This window comes from Symphalangus syndactylus, chromosome 11, assembly GCF_028878055.3.
Source record: "Symphalangus syndactylus isolate Jambi chromosome 11, NHGRI_mSymSyn1-v2.1_pri, whole genome shotgun sequence".
In the NCBI taxonomy this organism is placed as follows: Eukaryota; Metazoa; Chordata; class Mammalia; order Primates; family Hylobatidae; genus Symphalangus; species Symphalangus syndactylus.
Genome location: NC_072433.2, coordinates 106,477,673 through 106,502,987, shown reverse-complemented (window position 1 = coordinate 106,502,987; position 25,315 = coordinate 106,477,673). Strand labels below are relative to the sequence as shown.

The window sequence follows — 25,315 nt, the reverse complement described above, 5'->3', positions numbered from 1 at the left end:
TCTGGAATTTGTAGTTGTGGAACCTTTCCTGGTAAACTATTATTTTAATGTCAATATTCTGGGAGGCAGGCAAATTTAAGGCAAGAGAGTACACTAAATCATAGACACAGTGGCTCACACCTGTAATCCCAACACTTTGGGAGGCCGAGGCAGGCAGATCACTTGTGGTCAGCAGTTCAAGACCAGCCTGGGAAATATGGTGAAACCCCATCTGGACTAAAAATACAAAAATTAGCCGGGTGTGGTGGTGCATGCCTGTAATCTCATCTACTTGGGAGGCAGAGGCAGGAGAATCGCTTGAACCCGGGAGGCAGAGGTTGCAGTGAGCCAAAATCGTGCCACTGCATTCTAGCCTAGATGACAGAGCGAGACTCAAAAAAAAAAAAAAAAAAAAACATAGACACAGTGACAATGGAAATATTTATTGCTGGTGGCTGGGTCTGTCATTTCATTTCCTAGAGGACATAGCTGGCCAGCAGATTTTCATTTCTTTTTTACAAAATAAACAAATGCCCACTTTATTATTTACACACAGAAAATTATATAGAAATACCACACAAACTGCTTGAAATGCAAATTTTTTTTTGTTTACTCATCAAAGTAAAAAATAACAAAAATCTTACCAGTTAAATAAAAAAGTGACATTCTTTATCAAACCTTCTTAAACACTGAAATGCACTCATTTTTATGCTCATGTTCTTTAGCAATATCATTTCTCCACTTTTGCCCCTCATTCCCCTAAATTGTTTCAGTGAGTTCATCTGTAAAAATGAAGATTGTTACCTTTCTTAATGCTACTTACTTTTTATTATCTCAATATCAAGACCTAGATTTTTTTGTCTCTTACATGTGAAATGGATGTAAAAAATGGAAAATTCACCAGCACATTTTAAGATAACATAAAAGAAGCCCTAAGCAAGCATTTCAAGGCAATGACACACCATTACATTTCTGAAAAATTTAAGTATCACTGGTACTTAAAAGAACTCAATTCCAGAAGCATATTCTTATATTGGACATTATTCATAATAGCTAATATAGTTCATTTCCACACTACTGATTTCAGATAAGCCGTTTTTTTTTTCCCCAAGGGTTGACTACTTCAGACTTAAATCCTGAATGTCAGTGACTCAATCTTTAACAAAATAGTCAGCTGTAGACATGAAAACTGAATTGTTTCAAAAAGAGCAATGATAGCAAAAGAAAGTTCTTGGCATTTCAAGAAAAGTACATACACATAGCAATAAATGAAAGTAAATCAAAATACATAGCTTTGTACATGTTAGAAATATCCAATGTGCCACCAACACAACAAATGCCCTATTAAAAAGTCCTCAGGTCTGGAGACATCTGTATTTTTCTTTGTATAACTGCATTTGCATTACCCAACCACATATCCCTCCCATGGTCTGTTACCCGTTAGGAAGCTTTTAACCAGAATTTTTGGCAATATGCTTTTCTTCAAATAAAACAAGCCTTCAAATAAATCATTATGCCTGACAACTGAATTGGGCAAAGTCTTTCTGAAATATGTGTAATCTTTAGAAAATTCTTCTTTTTTCCTTCATAAATCAGCAGTGCTCCATCTTCAAATAAATCATGATCAGTCACAATCTTAACTCATGTGCTCATATGTTTTCTTCATCCAACATTTTGTTGATACCATCACATAGTTTTTGTAAGTGGGGTTTAAAATTCCCAAAAGGATTATACAAGGCAGCCAAAAATTCACAATCTGAAAAATGATCAAAGACATTATTAACCCGTCCGTGTGACTTGGCAGTGAGGTGACGCTGAATGATTTGGTGCAGCATCTCTCTGCATTCATTTAACAGCCTGGATAACACATTCCGGTCAAAGGTATAATCCACCTGATGGAAACTGACCACGGTCATAGCAAGTTGATGAACTTTCTTCTTAAATTTCTCCATCAATGCTAGCTCATCTTGATTAAACTGATTATTCCTATAAAGAATGGCCAGCTTGATGACTGTCTTGATGAGGTTCTTGATGATCTTCTCTGCCTCCTTCTTGCTTTGGGTGTACTCCCTGGTCACTCTGTAGAGCTCATCCAGCACCTCACTACTCGTGTCATCTATTAAGGTGGTGGCAATGGATTTGGACACCATTTTACCCAAGATCTTCTTTTGTGCCTGAACGGCCAGGTTTTTGGAATTAAAGACATCTGTGGCCACTAAAAAAAAAGAGAGAGGAAAAGAATTAACAATTAGTAAATATCAGCAAGTGAGGCGAACTAAAAACAGATATTTGGGAGCACTTTTTTTCCTCATTTTCCCACCATTTGTGGTTTGTCTTACATCTACTGACATTAGTCTCTGTTCAGAAAAGAATTTTTGGCTGGGTAGAGTGGTTCACGCCTGTAATCCCAACACTGTGGGAGGCCGAGGTGGGCGGCCCACTTGAGATCAAGAGTTTGAGACCAGCCTGGCCTACATGGGCGTGGTGGCAGGCGCCTATAATCCCAGCTACTCAGGAGGCTGAGGCAGAAGAATCGCTTGAACCCAGGAGGCAGAGGTTGCAGTGAGCTGAGATTGCTCCACTGCACTCCAGCCTGGGTGACACAGCGAGAGTCTGTCTCAAAACAAAAAAAAAAGCCAGGCGCGGTGGCTCACGCTTGTAATCCCAGCACTTTGGGAGGCCGAGGCGGGCGGATCACGAGGTCAGGAGATCGAGACCACGGTGAAACCCTGTCTCTACTGAAAACACAAAAAAATTAGCCGGGCGTGGTGGTGGGCGCCTGTAGTCCCAGCTACTCGGAGAGGCTGAGGCAGGAGAATGGCGTGAACCCGGGAGGCGGAGCTTGCAGTGAGCCGAGATTGCGCCACTGCACTCCAGCCTGGGTGACAGAGCGAGACTCCGTCTCAAAAAAAAAAAAAAAAAAAAAAAAAAAAAAAAAAATACAAAATCAACTCTGCACCTGTCATCTGGGCAACAGCAACCAGAAGCGATTTAAAAGAAATTCATTTAAATGGAAGAAGAAGAAATGGCAAAGCCATAACATTGAGTAAAATGGCAGATTAAGCAAATCAAAAGGAAAGCCTTGTTTTATAATCCGGTTGCAAAAAGTCAAATTTCCCAAGACATTGGCCAATGCCTACCAATTTGGCTGTCCTAAGCACCTTGAATTTCAACCTCCAGAAGTCGAGTGTTGGAAAGAAGTGCTCCTTGGAGAGCTTATTGTCACTTGCTATTTCTGATGAACGGCCATTGTTCGTTTTACATTTTTATACATTTTGGAGAAATAATCTTTTTCATGAGCTAATGAAATGTGCCACATGAAAAATATACTTTGAAAAAGCTGTTGCTTAGAGTTTACTTTTGGAATTATAACTTCTGACAGATGTTTACAATATACATAATAATGGCTGTACATATTAAATATTAAAGATACACTATATGTAATCTTCCTAGCTTAGAGCTGGTCAAGTGAAAATGCTCAATAAATGTTTATTCTCCAAACCAAGTTTACTTTTTTTCTACCACAATTTTCCCCACTCCATCCATGTAGCAATCTTTTTTTTTTTGAGACGGAGTTTCACTCTTTTTGCCCAGGCTGGAGTGCAATGGCGTGATCTTGGCTCACTGCAACCTCCACCTCCGGGGTTGATGTGATTCTCACAACTCAGTCTCCAGAGTAGCTGGGATTACAGGCGCCCTCCACCATGCCCGGCTAATTTTGTATTTTCAGTAGAGACGAGGTTTCACCATGTTGGCCAGGCTGGTCTCGAACTCCTGGCCTCAGGTGATTCGCCCACCTCGGCCTCCCAAAGTGCTGGGATTACAGGTGTGAGCCACTGCACCTGGCCCATTTCTCCCGCTTCTCCTAAGGCTTATGAACTGCAATTCTTTGGGTGTCTACTCCATCTCTGAGTTGAGTGGCAACTGTTCTCTCCATATATGCCAGTATTTAAGCCTAGGCCTGGGTATCAGAAAGCAGTCATTTGGTAATGAAAGATAAAAAGTTTAAAAATACAGAGACATACGAATGACTCAAGGCATCAGTGATTATATAAGATTATTTCTAGTTTCGATAAGCTAGCATCATTAGGAAGCAAAAAGGCAGCCACTTCAAAATCCAGACTGGGAAGACATATAAGAAGAGTGACTCCCTTAATCCAGAACTGTCATGTTGGATTTAAAACTGCGGAAAGGGGGGTGTGGTGGCTCACACCTGCAATCCCAGCACATTGGCAAGCCAAGGTAGTGAGAGGATCACTTGAGCCCAGGAGTTTAACACCAGCCTGGGCAACACAGAAAGACCTCATTGCAACAAAAAACTAAAAAGAAAAAAAAAATTAGCCCGGTGTGGCGGTGTGCACCTGCAGTCCCAGTTACTAGGGAGGTGGAGGTGGGAGAATAATCTGAGCCTGGGAAGTTGAGGCTGCAGTAAGCAGTGATTGCACTACTGCACTCCAGCCTCGGCAACAGAGTGAGCCCCTGTCTCAGAAAAAATTAAATTAAAATTAAATAAAATTGAGGAAAAGAAGAATCACATTAGATTTGAAATTTGGACCAAAGCAGTTCATGGTATATAGTAGAGGTAACTGCAAAATGGTTCCTTATGACCCGAACATCATTTAGAAATATACAGTGCCATACATGCACTCAAAGAATGTCTTGATTGAATGAGGAAGGGTTCCCCCACAAATGTCGAAATTTAAACTTCTGAAATATGAACTGAAACTGCAGAAGAACTAAAATACATTTTGAAAAAGAGAAGGAAAGTGAAAATGTGTGAGAAACAGCCAACTTTATGTAGAAGTTTCCATCATTTAATGTTTTATGTTTTTATCATTTAAGCAGAAGTCTATTTCTATTCTTATTCTTCAATGATTTGCAAAAGAGTATAAAGATTAATTTACACTGAAGAATTTATGTCAAAAGAAATGGCATCTACGTAGCTAACAGTATCACATTAAAACCAGGGACCACATTTCATCTTAGAATTCCTGATATAGACCTCGAAAAAAATCAATAAACTTGATTTATCTAGGGATACCCAACCATTTTCAGCTACTCAGCAAATAACTAGGATTTCAGTAATATATTTCATATAAAGTTGAAATGTTACTGTGTTTTTAATGTTTTAGAACATGGCACAGTCTACAAATATCTTACCTGGGATTTACTACAAGCCTATCAGTTGGAAGTACTTTTAAGTTGTGAAATATTGAAACCAGAGGGAGAGGTATTCATAAGATTTCTCATTTATCCAAGGCTGGACTTTCATGTTTGCACCTCTTCTCAGCTACTTTTCTGATTAAATCTCAATATCCCATTTAACTTCAAACATGGAAAACAAAAACTGTATGATACAGCACTTCAACTTCCTGCAACAGAGTGTGTAAAAGGCAAATCTACTGCCAACTAAGCAAGATCATTCCCCATATACTGGTAATCAAGTATGAATCAAGATAGAGAAGTTGATCTCTGAGGCTTTTGTATTTGTCCTAGAGGAACTTCAAACCCCGCTCCAGAAACACAGCAGCTGGGTCACACTTTCCTTTTAATCTTTGGGTTATTCCAGTGAAGTCGTCTTTTTAAATGAGGTTGAAGCTCCTTGTCCCCCTCCACCATCTGAAGCTCTTTCTCCCGCTCCACCAAGAAGACATGCATGAGTAGATTTATTTTCCAGCATTAGAGAAAGCTTTTTTGGAGCCAACTGGGGCTTGTGGCTGAGAGTCGTTGGCCAGCGATGTGTGGTCTGTGCTCATGAAGTATGTTTCTTTTTCTTGCAAATTAACTGCTGGTTAGCCATTCCTGTTCAGGCTCATTTTCAGTTCCACATGCGCTACCAGATCCCTTAAAAGTCTGGTGTATCTCAGAGCTAGTCCTGGACCAAGTTTTTCTCCTTCAGTCTATCCTCACCCCTGTGTGATCTCATCCACTCCCACGGCTTCAGATCCCACCTATGTGCCAATGACTCCCATAGCTATAACTCAGCCTTGACCTCTTTTCCGGACTCATTTTGTAAGTGCATTCAAGATTTTTCTTTTCCTTGGCTATTTTGCAGACATCTCAAATGTATCATATGCAAAACTGATCTTTGATTCTCTCCCGCCTCCCTACTAAGTGCTCCTCTTTCACTCTTTATGATCTCAATTAATAGCATCCCTTCCAACCTTTTGCTCAAATCAGAGACCTGTGGATCATCCACCAGACCATTCTCTCCCTCACTCAGTCCATTACTAAGTTCTTTCCATTCCACCTTCCTCCTGCATTTCTCTGAATTCTATTCATTTCCCTCCATCTCCATGGACAGCAGCCTAATCCAAACCCCTTTCCATCTCTTTTCACATACCAGCCAGAGTTTCAAGAAATGAAATTTGCAAATGGGGCCAGGCGCAGTGGCTCACACCTGTAATCCCAGCACTTCAGGAGGATAAGGTGGGAGGATCACTTGAGCCCAGGAGTTCAAGACCAGCCTGGGCAACATAGCAAGACCCTGTCTCTACAAGAAAACTTAAAAAAAATTTAGCTGGGCATGTAGTCCTATTTACTCAGGAGGCTGACGTGGGAGGACTGTCTGAGCCCAGGAGTTCAAGGCTACAGAGCTGCAGTGAGCTATAATCACGCCACTGTACTCCAGCCTGGGCGGCACAGCAAGACCCTGTCTCAAAAAAACAAAAAAAGATACTTCACTTAAGTTCTTTGCTAACTATCACACCTCCTTGTTCCTTAAATCCTCATCATTTGCCTACATTTTTATTGTCTGCCTCTCCCTACTAGGATTTAAACTCTGAGAGCAAAGATTCTGTGTATCATGTTCACTGTGTCATCTTGCAGGCCCAGAGAGTGGCTGGTCCAGAAGCAGAAATCCATTTCCCCCATCTCATCCACAATATACTTAAATACTTCCCTATGAAAACATGTTGGCCTGTAAAATTAGAGTTGTAAATACATTAGTGGATGTTTTTGTTTGTTGTAGTAAAAGGTAGAGAAACAGGTGTTTTACTTCACCAAACATGTGGTTTTTCTTCCCTCTAAGGGCGCTCCAGAGTATGATTTCTCTTACTGTCATCAACCATTTCTTTTAAAAAGGAGAGATTTGTTGTGCACAATGGGAAAATATCCAAGGACAATAATGCAAATATTTAGAGTAAAAGCAAGGTGTAGTTCTGACTTGAACTGTAGCAAGAGATTAAACACAGGCGCACCTCTACTTCTGGCTGGATCTATGTTTAAACATGTGCCAGAGGGACAGACCTAAGGCATGTCCTGGGAAGCAACTAAGATGTAAACAGGGGCCGGGTGCAGTGGCTTACACTTGTAATCCCAGCACTTTGGGAGGCCGAGGCGGGCGGATCACGAGATCAGGAGATCGAGACCACGGTGAAATCCCGTCTCTACTAAAAATACAAAAAATTAGCCGGGCGTGGTGGCGGGCGCCTGTAGTCCCAGCTACTCGGAGAGGCTGAGGCAGGAGAATGGCGTGAACCCGGGAGGCGGAGCTTGCAGTGAGCCGAGATCCTGCCACTGCACTCCAACCTGGGTGACAGAGCGAGACTCTGTCTCCAAAAAAAAAAAAAAAAAAAGATGTAAACAGGAGATGTTCCCCAAGGAGAAAGAGCTGAAAATATTCATTAAGTTTTTTGCCTCTTAAGATGAATTCACTTGTGTTTGGAAACAGACATATAAATTGTTCATTAATGAAGAATAATGCTGTATTTAAAAAAACATAGAAAGCATTACCACCACATTAAAACTGTTTAAGATTGTTTTCTAGAAATAGGGTTTAAATGTTATTTTACATTACTTATCTTACCTCCCTCCCTCTCTGTCTCTGTATCTCCTCCCTTGGCCATTTCAGCAACATTTGCTGTAAGGCAAAGTGATATTTAGGGAATTCTGCCTTTAGCATCAAAATTATAAAGTTAGAGATAAATATGGTAAAAATATACTGACCCAAATATGCAAGAAAAAATGTGCTCAGAAGGAAAAAAGAGAAAAGTCTTTGATATTAATGAATACCTATAGTTTAATGAAAATTAACAAAAATGCCCCATAACATAACTACTCCCACTCAGAATTTTCTATTACAGTAAAGTACTCAAATCATTTTCTTTACAGTCTTACCAGTAAATGCATAATTTTTTCCCCTCAAATCTATTATACTTGGGACTCTTTAACGGTGATGACAACAGATGTACATACATTGCAAATTCTTGCCTAGTTAAAATTCGATCCAGTGGTCCAATATTAGGAAGGATAGAAAAGATAATAATTTGGAAAGCATGTCTGGCTGTTGTCTGTTAATAAAAGTTCTTTAAATAAATATATAAAACCTTAGCTCTTTTGCATCTAAATAATTCTAAATCTAATGGGACTTAGTAAAAGGTCAGCTTTGGTGATAAGAAAGTGGCCAGAACGAACCACAAACCCTGTCATAAGAAGTCAGCAGGCTAAGAGTTGACCTCCCTACATGGAGATTTGGCAGTGCTCCCGAGAAAAGCAACAAACGCTCGGAGTGGCTAGTGATGTGTCAGTGTCACCAGCTTTCATACTCAAAATCCCAAAGTCAGAAATTCAACAGCATAGAGAAGAAACAACAGAAGGAAAGAGAGAGGGAGAAGGAAGGAATGAAGGAAAGAGGGAGGGAGAGAAGGAGGGAGGGAGCCCCAGTAGAAGCAGCACAGATATGATCTAAAGGGGGCTGCCCTGGAAGGTCAGAAGCAACGACCATGGCAGCAAACTGGAGGCAATCTTATCATCCAGAGAGAGAAGACAAGTGCCAGGCACCTTAATCTCAAAATTGGCCTTATGCCACACAGATGGAGGCTGTCACATAGAACATAGTCTTGGGAGAATCATTACATCTCAAGTCCTTAACCTGATATGGAATGCACATTTTGGGGTATATGCACATCCCCCCAAGTGGTTAAGAACCAGTGACAGGCACCGTCACAGTGGCAAGCTAAGTCATTCACCCTGTGTCTTATACTGCAGAAAAATACATGCTAACCTTAAAAGGCAACATAGTAAAGAAGACATCTCAGAGAAAATGGTGACTTTGAAACGCTCCTCCCCTGCAAAAACAAAAACAAAAACAAAAAACACTGGGTTCTTTTGAAGGGAGTATTAGGAATTGTCTAACACACTCTTCCAGATTCACTTTATTGTCCTTTGCTTAGCTATTTTATTACTCTGTAAATTGTAGAAAACTGATAATATGGCAAATGGCTCTTCTACATACAGAAGCAAATAAAACGTGTCCAGTGGAGCTGCAACTGATTCCTGATTTTCTTGTTTGCCTGCTCTTAAGATTCTCCTTTGAACCAAATGTAAGAGCTTACTGGTTCCCTCATTGATAAATGAGTTAAGTAAAATCTTCAATATATGCAATTTGTATTTATATGAGAGTCATGAGTTTATCCTCTTAAAAAACATACCCTGTAACACATATTAGAATGTTTTCCACCAAAAACATTTTTAAAAAAAATATTGCAGTATGAACCTTTAATCTACTAGTGTTCTTTTTCTGTGGCAACTTATTTCCCAAGGGTCCTGGAAAACTAGAGTATACTTATAAAAGTCCAAATACTCTGTAGCTAATGGTTCCATGAACTGCCATACTGCTCAGGGATATTACTGAGACTCGGCTTCCTCATCTGTAAGATGAGTATAATGATCCCCACTTTTTGGAGTTGTTCCAGAGATAAATGGACATGGACCACACAGATGTGTTTCACACAATCCCTGCCACAGAAGAGCCTTCTTCATAGGTTAAAGAACACAACAAATTGAACTTCAAATACACTCTGATGCTCTTTAGTACAGAATCACATTTGGTCAAAATTAATTCCTTCTGGTAGTATCATGAACTGAGAAATGCAAAATGTCAGATGGCTGGGTGAAAACAGAGACCTCACATAGTTCTGTTAATAAGGAATTACATTTTCTCCTTCATAATGACATTTAAAATATATAACATATTAAAAAGTTTCTTTAGAAGGGAATTTCTCTTTTTTAAAGTGCTTACTTTCTTGTTAGCAATAGATTTAGTACTACGAGGACTCTGATAGTTAAGATAGGGGTATTCTACCTAGAGAAAACTGGCCTATCACGAACAGAATGAGAGCCTACTACAAGATAAGAGGAGAAGCCTAGTCAACATTCATGAAAAGCTGTGCAACAGCAGCAAGATGCAAAGGTGATGGGCCAAAAATAAAGCCAAAGTGAAAACCCACAGTTAAAGCCACAGGGGCTGACAAGGTCACTTCAGAAGTCACAGCACCCTTACGCAGTTTCCGAAGCCTCCCAGAGAACCAGAAACCCAACAGCAGGGCGTGAAGCCAAGTAAGAACAGCATGGATGGAAACAAAAGGCTCAAAGTCAAGAGTCCCAGGTTGTAAACTTGGGTGCAATTTAATTTATTTGAAACACAGTTTTCTCATCTTCTGCACTGGAGGTCATTTCAAGTTGGTGTGGCTTAAATGAGATTTAATGACTTATAAATCTAAAAAGATGCAGCAGTATACTAGGCTATTTCTCCTTACATCCCCTATTTGCCAAATTCGTGTACAGGAAAAATCATGCCTTGAAGAAAACAGGATGAAGCCTTTCCCTCTGTGATATCAGGCTTTAATTCTGGAATCTCTTCATCATGATTTTGAGTTCAACTGTGTATCTTTTATTCCTGTGGCTTAGTTTTGTGACAATTTTGAAAATGTCATTTCCTGAGTTTCAACTCCTCTAACTTTGTATCAGACCCCATCTCTGCTCTTTTTCTATCAATTTGCCCCAGGAATCATGTGATACTTTCTTTATGGCATAAACTCTGACAAAATATCCTTGCTGCTTCTAGGTTTCTGATACCAGGAACGGAAGAAAGTTTGGTGATGTTAGTATAAGGCAGTATGGTTGGACCTCAAAGACTGTCAGTCTCAAAAATATTAGGATAGAGGTTATGGGAAATGAATTTTGTGGTTACCCAAAGTCAGAGCCAGAGGTTTATATCCACAAGACTCATTGGCTGCCCTAGGCAATAACGATTACAGTGATAACAATAATAACAGCAGACCCCATTTTTTGAATTTGTACTACATTATTCCTGGAACCGCCTAGAACTTGTGTTATCTTATTTTTTTATTTATTTTTATTTTTTTAAAATGGAGTTTCGCTCTTTTGCCCAGGCTGGAGTGAAGTGGCACAATCTCGGCTCAGTGCAAACTCCACTCCCCGGCTTCAAGCGATTCTCCTGCCTCAGTCTCCCAAGTAGCTGGCATTATAGGCATATGCCACCACGCCCAGCTAATTTTTGTATTTTTAGTAGAGATGGGGTTTTTCCATGTTTGTCAGGCTGGTCTTGAACTCCTGACTTCAGGTGATCCACCCGCCTCGGTCTCCCAAAGTGCTAGGAATACAGGCGTGAGCCACCGTGCCGGGCCGCGTTATCTTACTGAAGCTTTACGGCAACCCTAGGAAGGAGGTTATTATTATAATCATTTCACAAATTAGGTGACTGAGGCCCAGAGAAATTAAGTTACTATCTCAAGGTCATATAGTAAGTGGCAGAGATTAACTTGAACTCAGATATGTCCAACTCTAAGCCGTTACATTATAATACATGAGCTTAAGAAAAGCTTCTTCTTGAAAGTATAGGAAGATCTAATATGTCTAGCTAAGTGAAGTAAGATGAAAGAAAAGAAAGGGACCAGGTCTCCCTGCAGGGAAGAAACAGACCATAAGGAAGATCAACCCAGCTGAGCTTGAAATAGCTTCCAGGGAAGAACCTGAGCAGTTTATAAACATTTTAAAATATAACCTAAAATGACAATATACTTACATTGTTCCAAAGTCAGAATATATAGAATGGAAAAGCTCTTTCTCATCTTTGCCACCCACTGCAGTTCTGACCCTCAACCCTTGCCCTTGCTTCCAAGAGACAACTTAGATTTGTTTTTTTTCTCCCTTCATAACTAAGCAAATACATGAATAGATACTGAGCAGTGCAAAGAAGTCTTGGAGGCTTGCAATTCTTAAGAAATGCAACTTTTGAGTGATGAAAGAATATAAACTGTATATGTGTCCATAATTCCACATAAAACTATGACATAAAATGGTAAAATGCTGGAGAAATATGGGCTATGACCTTTGTTCCCACACACACTATCAGTAAGAGTCCTTCAATAAGTGATGAGAAGGTAGCAAGTATGTAAAGTAGGTCTTTATTTAATGGTTGGGGGGCAGGTATTATGATTATAGTGATTAGATAATTTATCATCCAAAGGGAATACTTTTGGAAACAGTGCTGTTAGTAATTACACCATGACAACAGATCTGTGACTGACCCAGAATGTAAGTGGTCACCCTATTTAAGACTAAATAAGAAAGCATCAAAAATAAGGATTTACCTAAATGTACAAGACCTGAGAAATTTCTTGGGAACCGCCCAAGGGCATTAGCTAGCTTCTCTTACAAACTACGTTAAAAAAACAAAAACCCTAATTCTTCAATAAGCTAAAGGAGTCTTATGGGGGAAAAATTATCTCTAGTTAAATAAGTTTGGGAAACAATGTACACAAAGGTCCCCTTTGAAGATGCACAAAATGCTTTAATAACACTAAAGGCTTTGAGGATTAGTGCAATAAAGAACCACTTTAACTTTGCTTACCCAAGTTTTGCAAATTAATTTCACAAAGGATACCACAACAGATTTGAAGGATAAAGTCAGTGAAAATAATTGGCTAACAAATGAACTAGGCTTCTTGGTATTCCTCTGGAATGAATTCACAATTATCAGATGCAAATAGGGGAGTACAAGACAGGCAGTCGGGTAAACCCAGGCATTATGGTAAGTGCAAGCACCAGCTCTAGAGTCAGACTGGGTCGGGGCCTTGCCCTGCTACTGAGTGCCCATGTGCCTGAAGCAAATTATCTAACCTCTCTATGCCCCAGTTTCCTCATCTGCAAATGGGACTACCAAGAGGATTAAATGAAAGTAACCCATATAAAGTGCTTAGAACAGCACCAAATATAAAATAATTGGGTCAACTGATGTAAGCAATTATTATTATCATTATTATTATTATCATTATGGTAGATACTGTAAACGTTCTGCTGGTATAGGATGCCACAGGTCTTATGATCAGGTCTTGGGAAAGGAGTATGGGGAAAAGAGAGAACATAAACCCAAAGACATGAGTCAGTCAACAAAAACTTTTGTTGAGTGTGTATAATGTATAAGATACTGTGGTTTCAAAGATAAATAACACTAGCCCTCCTCTCCACTCAGACTCCCAGGGACTGGTCCGGGGATAGATGAGTACACTGCTAGGCAGAACACACCATAAATTGTGTAAGGGAACATGTAAAAATGCAATGGTAGCAAAGAGTGGAAACATTAGTTTTTGCTGATGGGGTGATACAGGGAGGTAAGGTTTGAGGGAAGTTTCACAAAAGGAGATTGACCTCGAAGAAAAAGAAGATTCTGCCTTACAGAAATAAATATGATTGTATTCCAGAGCACATCTGTGGAATTCCTACTGGCCAATTAGGAATTAAAAAATTTTGTTCATCAGTGTACCTGTATGTCAGAAACCTAAGGATGTATGTGTGTCATATGGATTTTAGAAAAAATTGAAACATTATATATAGCTTGTTAAGACCCAGGAAATACTACAAAGGTACTCCGTTTTTTGTTTGGTGTCTTTTAATTTTTTTTGAGATGGAGTCTCGCAGGCTGGAGTACAATGGTGTGATCTTGGCTCAATGCAACCTCCACCTCCCAGGTTCAAGCGATTCTCCCGCCTCAGCCTTCCAAGTAGCTGGGACTACAGGTGCCCGGCTAATTTTGTATTTTTAGTAGAGATGGGGTTTCACCATATTGGCCACCCTGTCCCTGGTAAAACTCCTCTGGCCAAAGTGCCACCCTTATTGGAAGTATAACCAAGAAATCTTGCCCGGGACCCTGGGACTGCTCACAGGAGTGGACCTTCTTACTACATCCTAGGAAAAGGTGACAGGGGAATGGCCTCTATACTGTGGTATATAGTCTCTGTACTCTGTTATTTTTATTTTCATTTTTTATTTTTTGAGACAGGGTCTTGCTCTTTCACCCAAGCTAGAGTGCAGTGGTGTGATCACGGCTCAATGCAGCCTCAACTTCCTGGGCTCAGGTAATCCTCTCACCTCAGCCTCCTGAGCAACTGGAACTACAGGCACACCACCATGCTTGGCTAATTTTTTGTATTTTTTGGGTAGAGACAGGGTTTCAACATGTTGTCTAGGATGGTCTTGAATCCCTGAGCTCAAGCATCTGCCATCCTTTTCCTCTCAAAAGTGCTGGGATTACAGGCGTGAACCATGGCACCCAGCCAATACTTGGTTTTCAAGAAGGCTTTGTTTAGCAGGGAGAGGATAGATATAGCAGGTATCTGAGGAAGAATTCTTAGTGTCATGGGCCATCCACCACAGAAGTGCCTGAGGCCTCTTAGAAATGGCTAAACCAACTGAATCAGAATCTCCAGGATTGCAGTCTGAGAGCCAGCATTTGTAGGAAGCACCCTACCTGATTCTGATATATAGTAAAGTTAGAACACGCCTGCTCTGAGCTGTACTCCTAGAATGCTGTACTTAAAATTTTCAGACGTACTCTGGCTATAAAGGCATGCTGTGAGTAGCCTATGGACAGATTTAATTCCCTCTCAAGATTTTTTTCCACAAAAATACAGATGTCAGCTTGTGCAAGGAATCCAGATAAAATGTTTTCTAAACAGAGCTTACTATATTAAACATTTAAAAAAATTTGCCAAAGTATCCAAGAGAATAGAAAAGTTAGTCCATTCTAGATTATACTGTAAACCAAAGTTTGAACAGAGCCTAACTACCACTAGGCTACAAAATGGGTTTGAAATTAAATTAAAATATCCTACAATTGTTTATACAAAATTGAACTTAGTGAACTATCCTTTGTCTTTTTAAATTAATTGAATCTTCCTGATTTGTTATGTTGAATTAGGATACATTAGTCTTTCTAAAGACTTTTCAATTAAGCTGGATTTATTTACATATTTTCTTGAAGACATGAAACCTTTCCACTGTTGATATAATCCAATCATCTACCAGAATGTAGAGGAATATCTTCTAAACAGCTCTGTGATTTTCTACACTTTTCCATCCCTAAATTCTTCCATCCTGCCAGAGGCCCTGACTATTGATGAATATTTATATTCATGCAGGGCTTAGAAAACCAGTAACATTTCAAAATCCAGCACACTAGAGTGAAGTTACTGAACTAGACCCACGGCTGGCATCAATGGTCAACACACCCTTTCTGGTTTCATCAGGTTGCCCCTGGCCACATAACAAAGACAAGAAAACTTACAGTTGATTTTTATATAGCACTCTACAGTTTGCAAGATATTTTCACTAACACTTTCAAATGTGTTTCTGGTTTGGTCCTGTTATTACTTAACCCTGGGGGACCCAGATAAAGAGAAGTGAGGCTCAGAAGTCAAGTGACTTATCTAAGGGTACATAAATAGTGGCAGAGCTGAGGCCCATTACTTCTTACTATAGCACACAGCTGCTCTATAAGAAAAGTGAAATTAGGATAATGTTCATTGTTTATAAATTGCCTACCAAATGCCATGAGGCTGCTGGCCAGCTGCAGAATCCCACTTCTTAGAGCCTGCCTGCTCCCCCAGATAAAGCAACTCCTCGAACTAAAAAGAAGGAGCACAGGCCGGCCACAGCGGCTCATGCCTATAATCCCAGCACTTTGGGAGGCCGAGGTGGACATGAAGTCAGGAGTTTGAGACCAGCCTGGCCAACATGGAGAGACCCCATCTCTACTAAAAATACAAAAAAATTACCCAGGTGTTGTGGTGTATGCCTGTGGTCCCAGCTACTCAAGAGGCTGGGCTGGGAGGATTGCTCAAGCCTGGGAGGTTGAGGTTGCAGTGAGCTCAGATCACGCCACTCCACTCCAGCCTGAGTGACACATGAGACCCTGTCTCAAATCAAATCAAATAAAAATAAAACAAATAAAATAAAATGAAGGAGCACAGGTCAAACACATCAGGGAACAGAAACTAAAGAAAAGCTGTATATCTGCCTTCACCTTCCCCCTCCACCTCTGCCTGAAAGAGTGCTATTGATCCCGTAAAGCTCAATGTAAATGCCGCCCCTTCCAAAAGGCTTTTCCAAATCCAATGGCCAGAATAAATCTCTCCTAACCTGCTTTTCTGTCTTGTGAGCAAGTTAAATTCCTCTCTTATCTATTTAGGATCCTTGACAAGTAAGGTACAGGTACACGCCTTTTCAACTCTGTATTCTTCAAAGTGCTTAACACATGCCCTCCAGCTAGCATGGGGTGCACTAAACCCTATGCTCTAATCTGCCTCCATGGAACCCTTCACTCTCTTTTACAGCAATTCATGAAGGTGTATCAGGAAATCAATTCAATTTCTTCTATTTAGAGCTTAATAAATGAATTTATTTGTACTCCATGAATAAACACATAACTCTAAATATGAATACAAACTATCTTTCATTTTATTTATTTTTAAAAGACAATGTCTCACTCTGTCACCCAGGTTAGAGTGCAGTAGCGAGATCGTAACTCACTGCAACCTTGAACTCCTGGGCTCAAGAGATCCTCCACCTTAGCCTCCTGAGTAGCCAGGATTACAGGCGCACACCACCATGCCAGGATCTCTTTGTAGAGATGAGTTATCACTATGTTGGCCAGGCTGGTCTCAAACTCCTGGGCTCAAGTGATCCTCCTGTCTCAGCCTCCCAAAGCACTGGGATTACAGGCGTGAACCACTCCGCCCAGCCACTTTTTGCTTTAAAGGGGAGGAACCTGTGTAAAAGAAATGAGTTTTCTTTTTTTTAATCTATTGCTTTTCTTCCCTGCCCTTTGCCAAAACATACAGAATAACCAGCTACTTTTGTTTGGAGAAGTGACCATATTTAGTTAACTCAATCCTTACAGCAAATGTTCTGGAATCTTCCATGCAAAGATCCCACACCCATCTGTTTGAATATTTTAGGAGCAGTAACCTCTTGGCCTTGGCTAGGGCATCTCTCAAATATGCATCTTGGCACAACCTCTCAACATTCTTGTCACAATTTTTCCTCAATAACTGTATCCAAATGTTCTTAGGCATTTTATAGCCATGTTAATGTCGGGAGGCTAGATCCAGTTAAAGGTAAGCAAAGAGTAAGACGGAATTTGCTAGGCTTTAATGTAAACCATCTCATTTTAAATATCCAGACACTCTGAAGCTCTGAAAGTCTAGGGAAAAAAACCCAGAGTTCTATAGAAGCAGTGTTGCTCACCACCAGCACAGCATTTATGTTCTCTGTGAAGTGGTTGTTACCCCTCATTCTAACCTTTCCTCTCTGCATGCTCAGGCATCCCTTTTTTATTTAGATCAGGATGCCTTGCAGAAGTTGTAACCTGGATATCATATTATTTGGCCCATCCAGGATTGTATTTTAGGATTAGTGGTCCATGTTAGAAAATTGGGAAATTTAGCCTCAACATGTGTGTGTCTGATTTTCTCTGAACAATCAGATCTGACCAAATGGACCCACGTCCTCACATGACAACAATGGATTTGAGCTAAATTATGGCTGCCTCCTTTAGAAGACAACCCTTTCCAGCTTACCACGTCCCTCCTGGCCATCTACACATTTCTGTTCATTTCCTGGGTTCTGCAGGCACTTGCGTAGGTAATCACTGCCTTACAGAAATAAATGTGATTATATTTCAATGGAACAACTCCTACTGGGTAGTCAGGAATTAAAAATCTGGCCCAGCAGTGTACCTGTATGTTGGAAACTGAGGGGCATATGTGGGGTCTATGGATTTGTGAAATAATTTAAACACAACTTATGTGAGGTTCTAAGGAGGGGTTTGCAATGTGAAGTGGTGGGAAGGTTAAGAGTGATCATGGTTTGTTTTCATAACACTTGTTCATAGACTTCACGAAGCTACATTTGAGTACCAAAATCTCCTTATTTCTATAGAATGTGTCAACTAAGTCACAGAGCGGTGGTAAATTTGACAAATTTATAATGATCCCAGGAGAAAACTGAACGTGGATTCTCCATACCAGTTTGGAGCTCTACACAGTCAAGAGCCTTATGGCAGAAAAACTTTCCGCCATTCATTCCCTCATTCTTTCTCCAACACATTTTTATTTTTTATTTTTTTTTACTTCTTATTTAATTATTTATTTGAGACAGGGTCTCACTCTGTTGCCCAGGCTGGAGTGCAATGTCACTCTGACCTCCTAAGCTCAAGTGATCCTTTCACCTCAGCCTCCTGAGTAGCTGGGACCACATGTGCATGCCACTATGCTTGGTTAATCTTTGTATTTTCTGGTAGAGACACGATCTCACTGCGTTGCCCAGGCTGGTCTCAAACTCCTGGCCTCAAGCAATCCTCCTGTCTTGGCCTCCCAAAGTGCTGGATTACTGGATGAGCCACCACGCCCGGCCTCATTCAACACATTTTTATTAAGCAACTGTTGTCTGCCAGGCAAAGTGCCTACTCTCAGGAAGCACAGATTCTAGAAGGACACTAATATATAAACAAACAAACAAACATATATAAATATGTCAAGCAGCAATATAGGCTAAAAGAAAAATGAAATGTGTGTATGGGAGGGGGAACTATGTTATTTTATCTAGGGTACTTGATGTACTTGGGGAAGGCCTTTCTGAAAAGGTGACATTTGAGCAGAGGCATGAAGGAATCAAGGGGGAGCTGTCTTGAGCTGGTGAAGTCTCCCACAGTCCCTCCGAAATATCACCTTCCAAATATCAGGAAATCCTCATTGACCATTCCATTCAGAAATGCTCTATCCTGTCTCTAACTGCTGTTGGAAACTGCTTATCATACTTTTGTTTCCATACTCCCTGAAAATAAATCCTAGTGATTGGTTACAATTTATTGTTTATTCCTTGCAATAAATGCCCAATTCATCTTTAATATGTATCTGCTGGATTAAAAGCATTCTCAGGTTGTTTCTGGGGAAGCAGAAAGACCTGGGGGGGGCAGGAAGGGAATGAATACTGATTTTTATAAAACAACCAAAATAAGAGGCTACAAATAAGTAACATTAGATTTCATTATATTTCAAATACTCTTACATACGAAATAAATATTCCAATGCAGTCCTTTTGAAAAAGTTTATTTTTGCCGGGTGCAGTGGCTCACACCTGTAATCCCAGCACTTTGGGAGGCTGAGGCGGGCGGATCACCTGAGGTTATCAAGAGCGGTTTGAGACCAGCCTGGCCAGCATGGCGAAACCCCATCTCTACTAAAAATAGAAAAATTAGCCAGCTGTGGTGGCGCATACCTGTAATCCCAGCTACTCAGGAGGCTGAGGTGGGAGAATCTCTTGAACCCGGGACAGGGAGGGTGCAGTGAGTCGAGACTGCACCATTGCACTCCAGCCTGGGATAGAGAGCAAGATTCCAACTCAAAAAAAAAAAAAAAAAAAAAGAAAAAAGAAAAAGAAAAAAGAAAAAGAAAAAGAAAAAGTTTTTTTTTTTTTTTCATTTTAATTTTAGTGCTCTTTGGGTGGAAAGTGTTTATTCTAAATGGGTCATTTCATCGCTAAAGACAGGCATCCAAAAAATCATCTGATAACATTTGGAACTGGTAAAAACTACTGAATAACCCACACTTTGAAAAATAATAATTGTTTTTAGTACAAATGTTGGTTCAAGGTTTTAAAAAAGGCATATTCTTTAGGTTTAAGTCATAAGAAAAAGGCAGAAACTCTACCTTTCTTTGCTAGTTTGCTACAAAAGAAAAAAAGCTGAAGATTAACTAAGGATATAATCCTTACTTTAAGATCCTAAATTGTACATTTTGCCTTTATTGAAACTGGCAAACTTAAAATTATACTTAAAATTTAATACGGCCTCCCAAAAGTTATAAAGACAAATTGTTTTATTAAAATAATTATAATCCTTTGATGTTGATGACATATACTTGCTATATTAAACTCATTTTTCACTTGAAGAAAATAACTAACAAGATCATTATGGTCATTCCCTGGTAAGAATTGAAAAACGTTTTCCAGAATATACGAACTTGTTGTCTTGAAGATGGATTACTTCTCTAATGGTTAGTATCTGGGTAAAATAAACTTTGGCAAGTAACATAACACAACCAATCAATTTTATAAGTAGTTGCAAAATAAAATAAATTTCTTCTCTAAAATACTTGAGCAGCCCCCACCTTTTGTAGCTGTGTCTTTTCACCCACTCACTCATTACTCTAGAAGAAAGGCCACCACTCCACATCTCACCATTTCTATCATGGGTCCTATTTTAAGAGATGGAAGAAGCCATGCAGACCACAGGAAGAAAAACAGAGGCCTAGAGGTTAATGTAGGGATCACAACGTGACCCCCATTAATTCCCAATCACTTGCTTCCCTGTGGAAAGGTGCTTTCTGTTGGGATTATGAAAAGCAGCAAATAGCAATTCCTCCATTTGAAACAAAGCTTACAAACTTTTGGCAGGCAACATGTTTTGGCTGGGCCCTAACAGTGTTTTTTTCTTTTTCTAATTAAGATAAAATTCATATCACATAAAATTTACCACTGTAAGCATTTAAAAAATCTACAGTTCAGTGGTTTTTACTATATTCACAATGTTGTGCAACTATTACCACTATCTAACTCCAGGATGTGTCCATCACCCCCAAAATTGGCCCCCAAAATGTTCTATTTCTGTAATTAGTAAAAAAAAAAAAAACAAAAAAACAAAAATAAAAACTAAAAATAAAAAAAAACAAAAAAATAAAAAAAAAATATAGAAGTTGGGAACTTTCAATAAAAATTCACATTTCTGGCTTCTCAGAAAACAATCTGACCTGGCGATACTGAGGGAGGAGAGTAGGAAACACAGGGTCCTCTCCAATTAGCCCCCTGGCCATTCCAGCACTTGGGTAATTTCCTGGCTCCTATAGGGATATGCCCTAGCAACACCACATTGAAATGATCAGGGGCTCAAACCATTCTGAATCACTTTGCAGAGAGTCTTGAGTGTAAGATTCAAAGAGCTACAGCCCTCTGTTCCCTGCGCTGGCAAGCAAGCTGAGCTAGAAGGCGTCCAACTCTGACTCTTCAACAGGACCCCCTGGGCTTCTGCCAACTTCTTACTCACCTTTCTCTCAAAATGTTACCTTCTCCATCCCAGGATCTTTGCTGGAATCTCTCTTCCCCTGAAAAGTCATGCTGTATCTACGTGAGGAACATCCTAACCCATTTGCCTTGTTTTCCATTTACTATTGGTACAGGTTGAGCATCTCAAATTTGAAAATCCGAAATCCAAAGTACCCCAAAATTGGAAAGTTTTTGAGAGCTGATATGGCATTCACTAAAACAAAATGCTCACTGGAGCATTTCAAAGATTTCAGATTTTCGGATATAGGATGCTCAACCGTAAGTATAACGCAAATATTCCAAAATCTGAAAAAAAAAAAAAAAAAAAATCCAAAATCTGAAACACTTCAGTCCCAAGCATTTTGGATAAGGGATACTCTACCTGTATCTTACTTTAACTTATGGTTACTTAATGTATTTGTATTAAAAAAAACTAATTCACATAAAAGGAAACCCTATATACTATGTGAATGGAAACGGATACTCCCCTAAATATATCATTAAAAATTATTAAAAAACATTTAAAACCATAAGAAATAATTCAATGAGAAAAAAACACCAATACTATTAGTTTCTAGCCAGATATTGTTGCCTGCCAAAGGCTATGAATCCCAATCTACCTACATGGCACAAAAAGAGGTAAGCTGGTGTGAGGTGGCAGAGATCACACAGCCCAAAACACAGGCATTCTCCATGAATGATGTCAAGGATTCCAAAGACACTGAAAAGGAACTAATTTTCTTGTGATATGATTGAAGAGGATTTAACACTATGCCTGGGACCTCCTAAAATCAGTCACTGTACTACCAGTGGCATACGTACCATATTTGGGAAACAACCACACATCCAGTCTTCTAAAGCTTCATGCCAATCCCTTCCATCTCAACAGTTCTGCCTCAAAGATCTCAGCCACAGACAGCCCTTCTGAAACCTCTCTAATCCCCATGTAATATGTACTTTCTTGTATGCATGTTAACTCCTCTAGACTGAAAACTAAACAACAGCAACAAGTCTTCCACATTGCATACTCCTCCTCTGATGAAGGTCCAGTATTAACTTATCCCTAGTCACTTTCCTGTTGTATGCCTGTCTTGACATCCCAGTGAGGAAAGTTTTGAAGTGACTTTTTAAAAATTCCAAACAAGCTTCTAAATGAACTGAATGAAAAATGTCTTAGTAGATGAAGTGCCTAACATAGGGAAAATATCTGCATCTCTTCACTCTCTCTTACATTTTGGGGTAAGAGTAATTTTACTATTGGGAAGTCATTCTTGGTGTACTAACAAGAGCTATCCCACACAGGGCAGTTTTTATCTTATAGGAAAGTCAGTGTGACCAGCAGGCTGTTGAAAAGGGTTTGGGTATGGTTTTTAGGCTTTGTGTCTGGGGTGGATGAAGGGGCTGAGTGCCTTCTGTAATGACTTCAGGTGTCATACATGCCCAGGAAGAATCCATTCACACTACCAAGGTCAGCATGGTAGAGATATAGGACAAAGATCATAAAAAATAAATGCAGTGTTAACTAACATACTTTATTATTTATTTTATTTTGTTTTTGAGATGGAGTCTCAATCTTTCGCCTAGGCTGGAGTGCAGTGGCGCCATCTTGGCTCACTGCAACCTCTGCCTCCAAGGTTCACGCGATTCTCCTGCCTCAGCCTCCCGAGTAGCTGGGATTACAGGTGCGTGCCACCATGCCTGGCTAATTTTAGTATATTTTAGGAAAGATGGGGTTTCACCATGTTGACCAGTCCAGTCTCGAACTCCTGACCTCAGATGATCCTCCTGCCTCGGCTTCCCAAAGTGCTGGGATTACAGGCATAAGCTGTAGTGCCTGGCCACTAACATAATTTTGAAAAAATATGTTAAGATACAATTTATAATGGTCAATTTGTATTTTTATGGTATGTGGGCTACTTTTTCTAAAAGATTGGAGCATTTATAAAATCTGCACACATAGTGGGGTCCATTTTACAAAGCTAGGAATTTATTTTACTTAGTCAAATGATTAGCAAGGTTTACGGTCATGTCTTTGTTCTTGGAAAATATTATATTATTGATTATATCTAGCTGTTATTTTATTTAAGTTCTTATAAATAATAAACTCTAAAACATCATTTCTATGAAGAAAGAGAACCTATTTTATTGAAAGTTTCTTCTTGATATGATTTCTAGTATTCTTTTTTTTTTTGAGACAGGGTCTCACTCTGTTGCTAAGCTGGAGTGAAGTGGCATGATCTCAGCTCACCACAACCTCTGTCTTCCAGGCTTAGGTGATCCACCTCAGCCTTCTGAGTAGCTGGTACTACAGGTGTGCCACCACAGTTGGCTAATTTTTAAAAATTTTCTTTTGTGGAGATGGGTTTTTCTTTTTTTTTTTTTATTGAGACAGAGTCTTGCTCTGTCACCCAGGCTGTAGTGCCGTGGCGCGATCTCGGCTCACTGTAAGCTCCGCCTCCCGGGTTCACGCCATTCTCCTGCCTCAGCCTCCTGAGTAGCTGGGACTATAGGCGCCTGCCACCACGCCCGGCTGATTTTTCGTATTTTTAGCAGAGACGGGGTTTCACTGTGTTAGCCAGGATGGTCTAGATCCCCCGACTTTGTGGTCCGCCCGCCTCGGCCTCCCAAAGTGCTGGGATTACAGGCGTGAGCCACCACGCCCGGCTGAGATGGGGTTTTGCCATGTTGCTCAGGCTGGTCTCGAACTCTTGGACTCACGTAATCCGTTCATGTTGGCCTCCTAAAGTGCTAGGACTACAGGCGTGAGCCACCACACCCAGCTGATTTCTAGTATTCTCACTGCTACAAAAGGCAGAAAGTATCTTAGGAAAATAATACTGAATTTATCTCTCAGATGTTAGACAATGTATATTATAAAAAGTACATGCTTAGGGAAAAAAATGAATCAAGTCTTTTGAATGTGTAATTTGATTCATTTTCCAAATCTGAAAATTAAATCTACCCTAACTGGAGAGTTTCCCCTTGAACTACTATCCTGTTAATTGTTTAATTTATGCCATCCAGTCTGGCAGTTATGCTTTGAAAAGAATGGTGAGGGCAGTTAATGGACTTGCCAAAAAGGAAGGTCTTTTTCTATCACATTTTCAGCATTCATCTTTAATGTTTTTTGTTGGTTTCGGAATGAAGGAAACAGATGCTACTGCTGGACAAGAAATGCAGTGTCATACAGTATTTTTAAGCTGTCAGCAGTACAGTTAGTCTTTATATAGGCAATGAACAAGTGCTTCTCTGTACCTTTATTTCCTTGAGACATACAAATACACAAATGCCAGACTCCACCCACATTCCAATGCAGGGTATATTCTATAGCAAATACTCAAAATGAATGCTGTCATATCTTCCTTGTTAATCAATCAAAATAAAATATTTTTTCACATCTACAGAATAAAATAAAACCATTTATGCTACCTCACCAAAATTTAGAATCCATGTTTGAACAAATGTTTTGACACTAGCTAACATGAAAAGGAGATTTAATTCTTGAATGTCTAGCGTCTATGAAATAATTTTCTTCCATTAAGTTTACATTATCACAAAATAGAGCAATCTTACATACAGGCAAAAAAAGGAAACCACAGAATCCTTGAGTTGAGATTCCAGGTTCCCAAAAGAAAAGATTCCAGGTTCCAAATGTAGGCCTTAATAATCTCCCAGCTCTCTAAAGTTTTAATGGCATCTAATAAAGTATCAACGGGTTAGGCACTGGGTCATGTTTTCTTGAGCTGACTTACTGCTCACTGCATTCTGATGGAGGGTAAAGAATGTGAAACATTTTTATATATTTTTAAATCCTTAGGGATAGCAGAGAAGATGCTTGGAACTCTGGCTGCAGACTGATGTTGGGTCAGTAAAGGTCATAATAACCGCTATTCCTTTGTCTCTGGGCCCAAGGGTGTTTTGCACCCTTCTGCTCTTAGAGGCAAGATTTTCTTTCCAGGCATAATTCAGACCATTTTGACCAATAGCTTGCCTTTATTACCCATTATTTTATAGAACTTCCAGGCAGGAAGATAAAGGGTCTTTAATTTACTGTCAAAGTCTGATGAAGTCTATTTATTTTTTAACTTCTCTGTGTAAACTCAACACAGGAAAAGCTGGGATTTTAGTCGTTAAATGCATTAATTAGGGTTTAAAA

General features: G+C 39.7%; 1 protein-coding gene across 11 annotated transcripts in view; it reads right to left on the bottom strand.

Annotated features, from left to right (window-relative positions):
* Window positions 1-406: 406 nt before the first annotated feature.
* Window positions 407-25,315, bottom strand: part of TNFAIP8 (TNF alpha induced protein 8) — a 123,601-nt gene continuing 98,692 nt past the window's right edge. For 9 of the 11 annotated variants that reach the window (XM_055298784.2, XM_063612950.1, XM_063612945.1 and 6 more), the window contains one exon: window positions 407-2,194. In XM_055298784.2, the coding sequence (XP_055154759.1) occupies window positions 1,629-2,194 (566 nt within the window). In that variant the 3' untranslated portion in view covers window positions 407-1,628. Of the gene's footprint in view, window positions 2,195-7,786; window positions 7,841-8,983; window positions 9,043-25,315 lie in introns of those variants that run through there. The other 2 variants (XM_063612947.1, XM_063612946.1) reach the window with 2 other exon arrangements.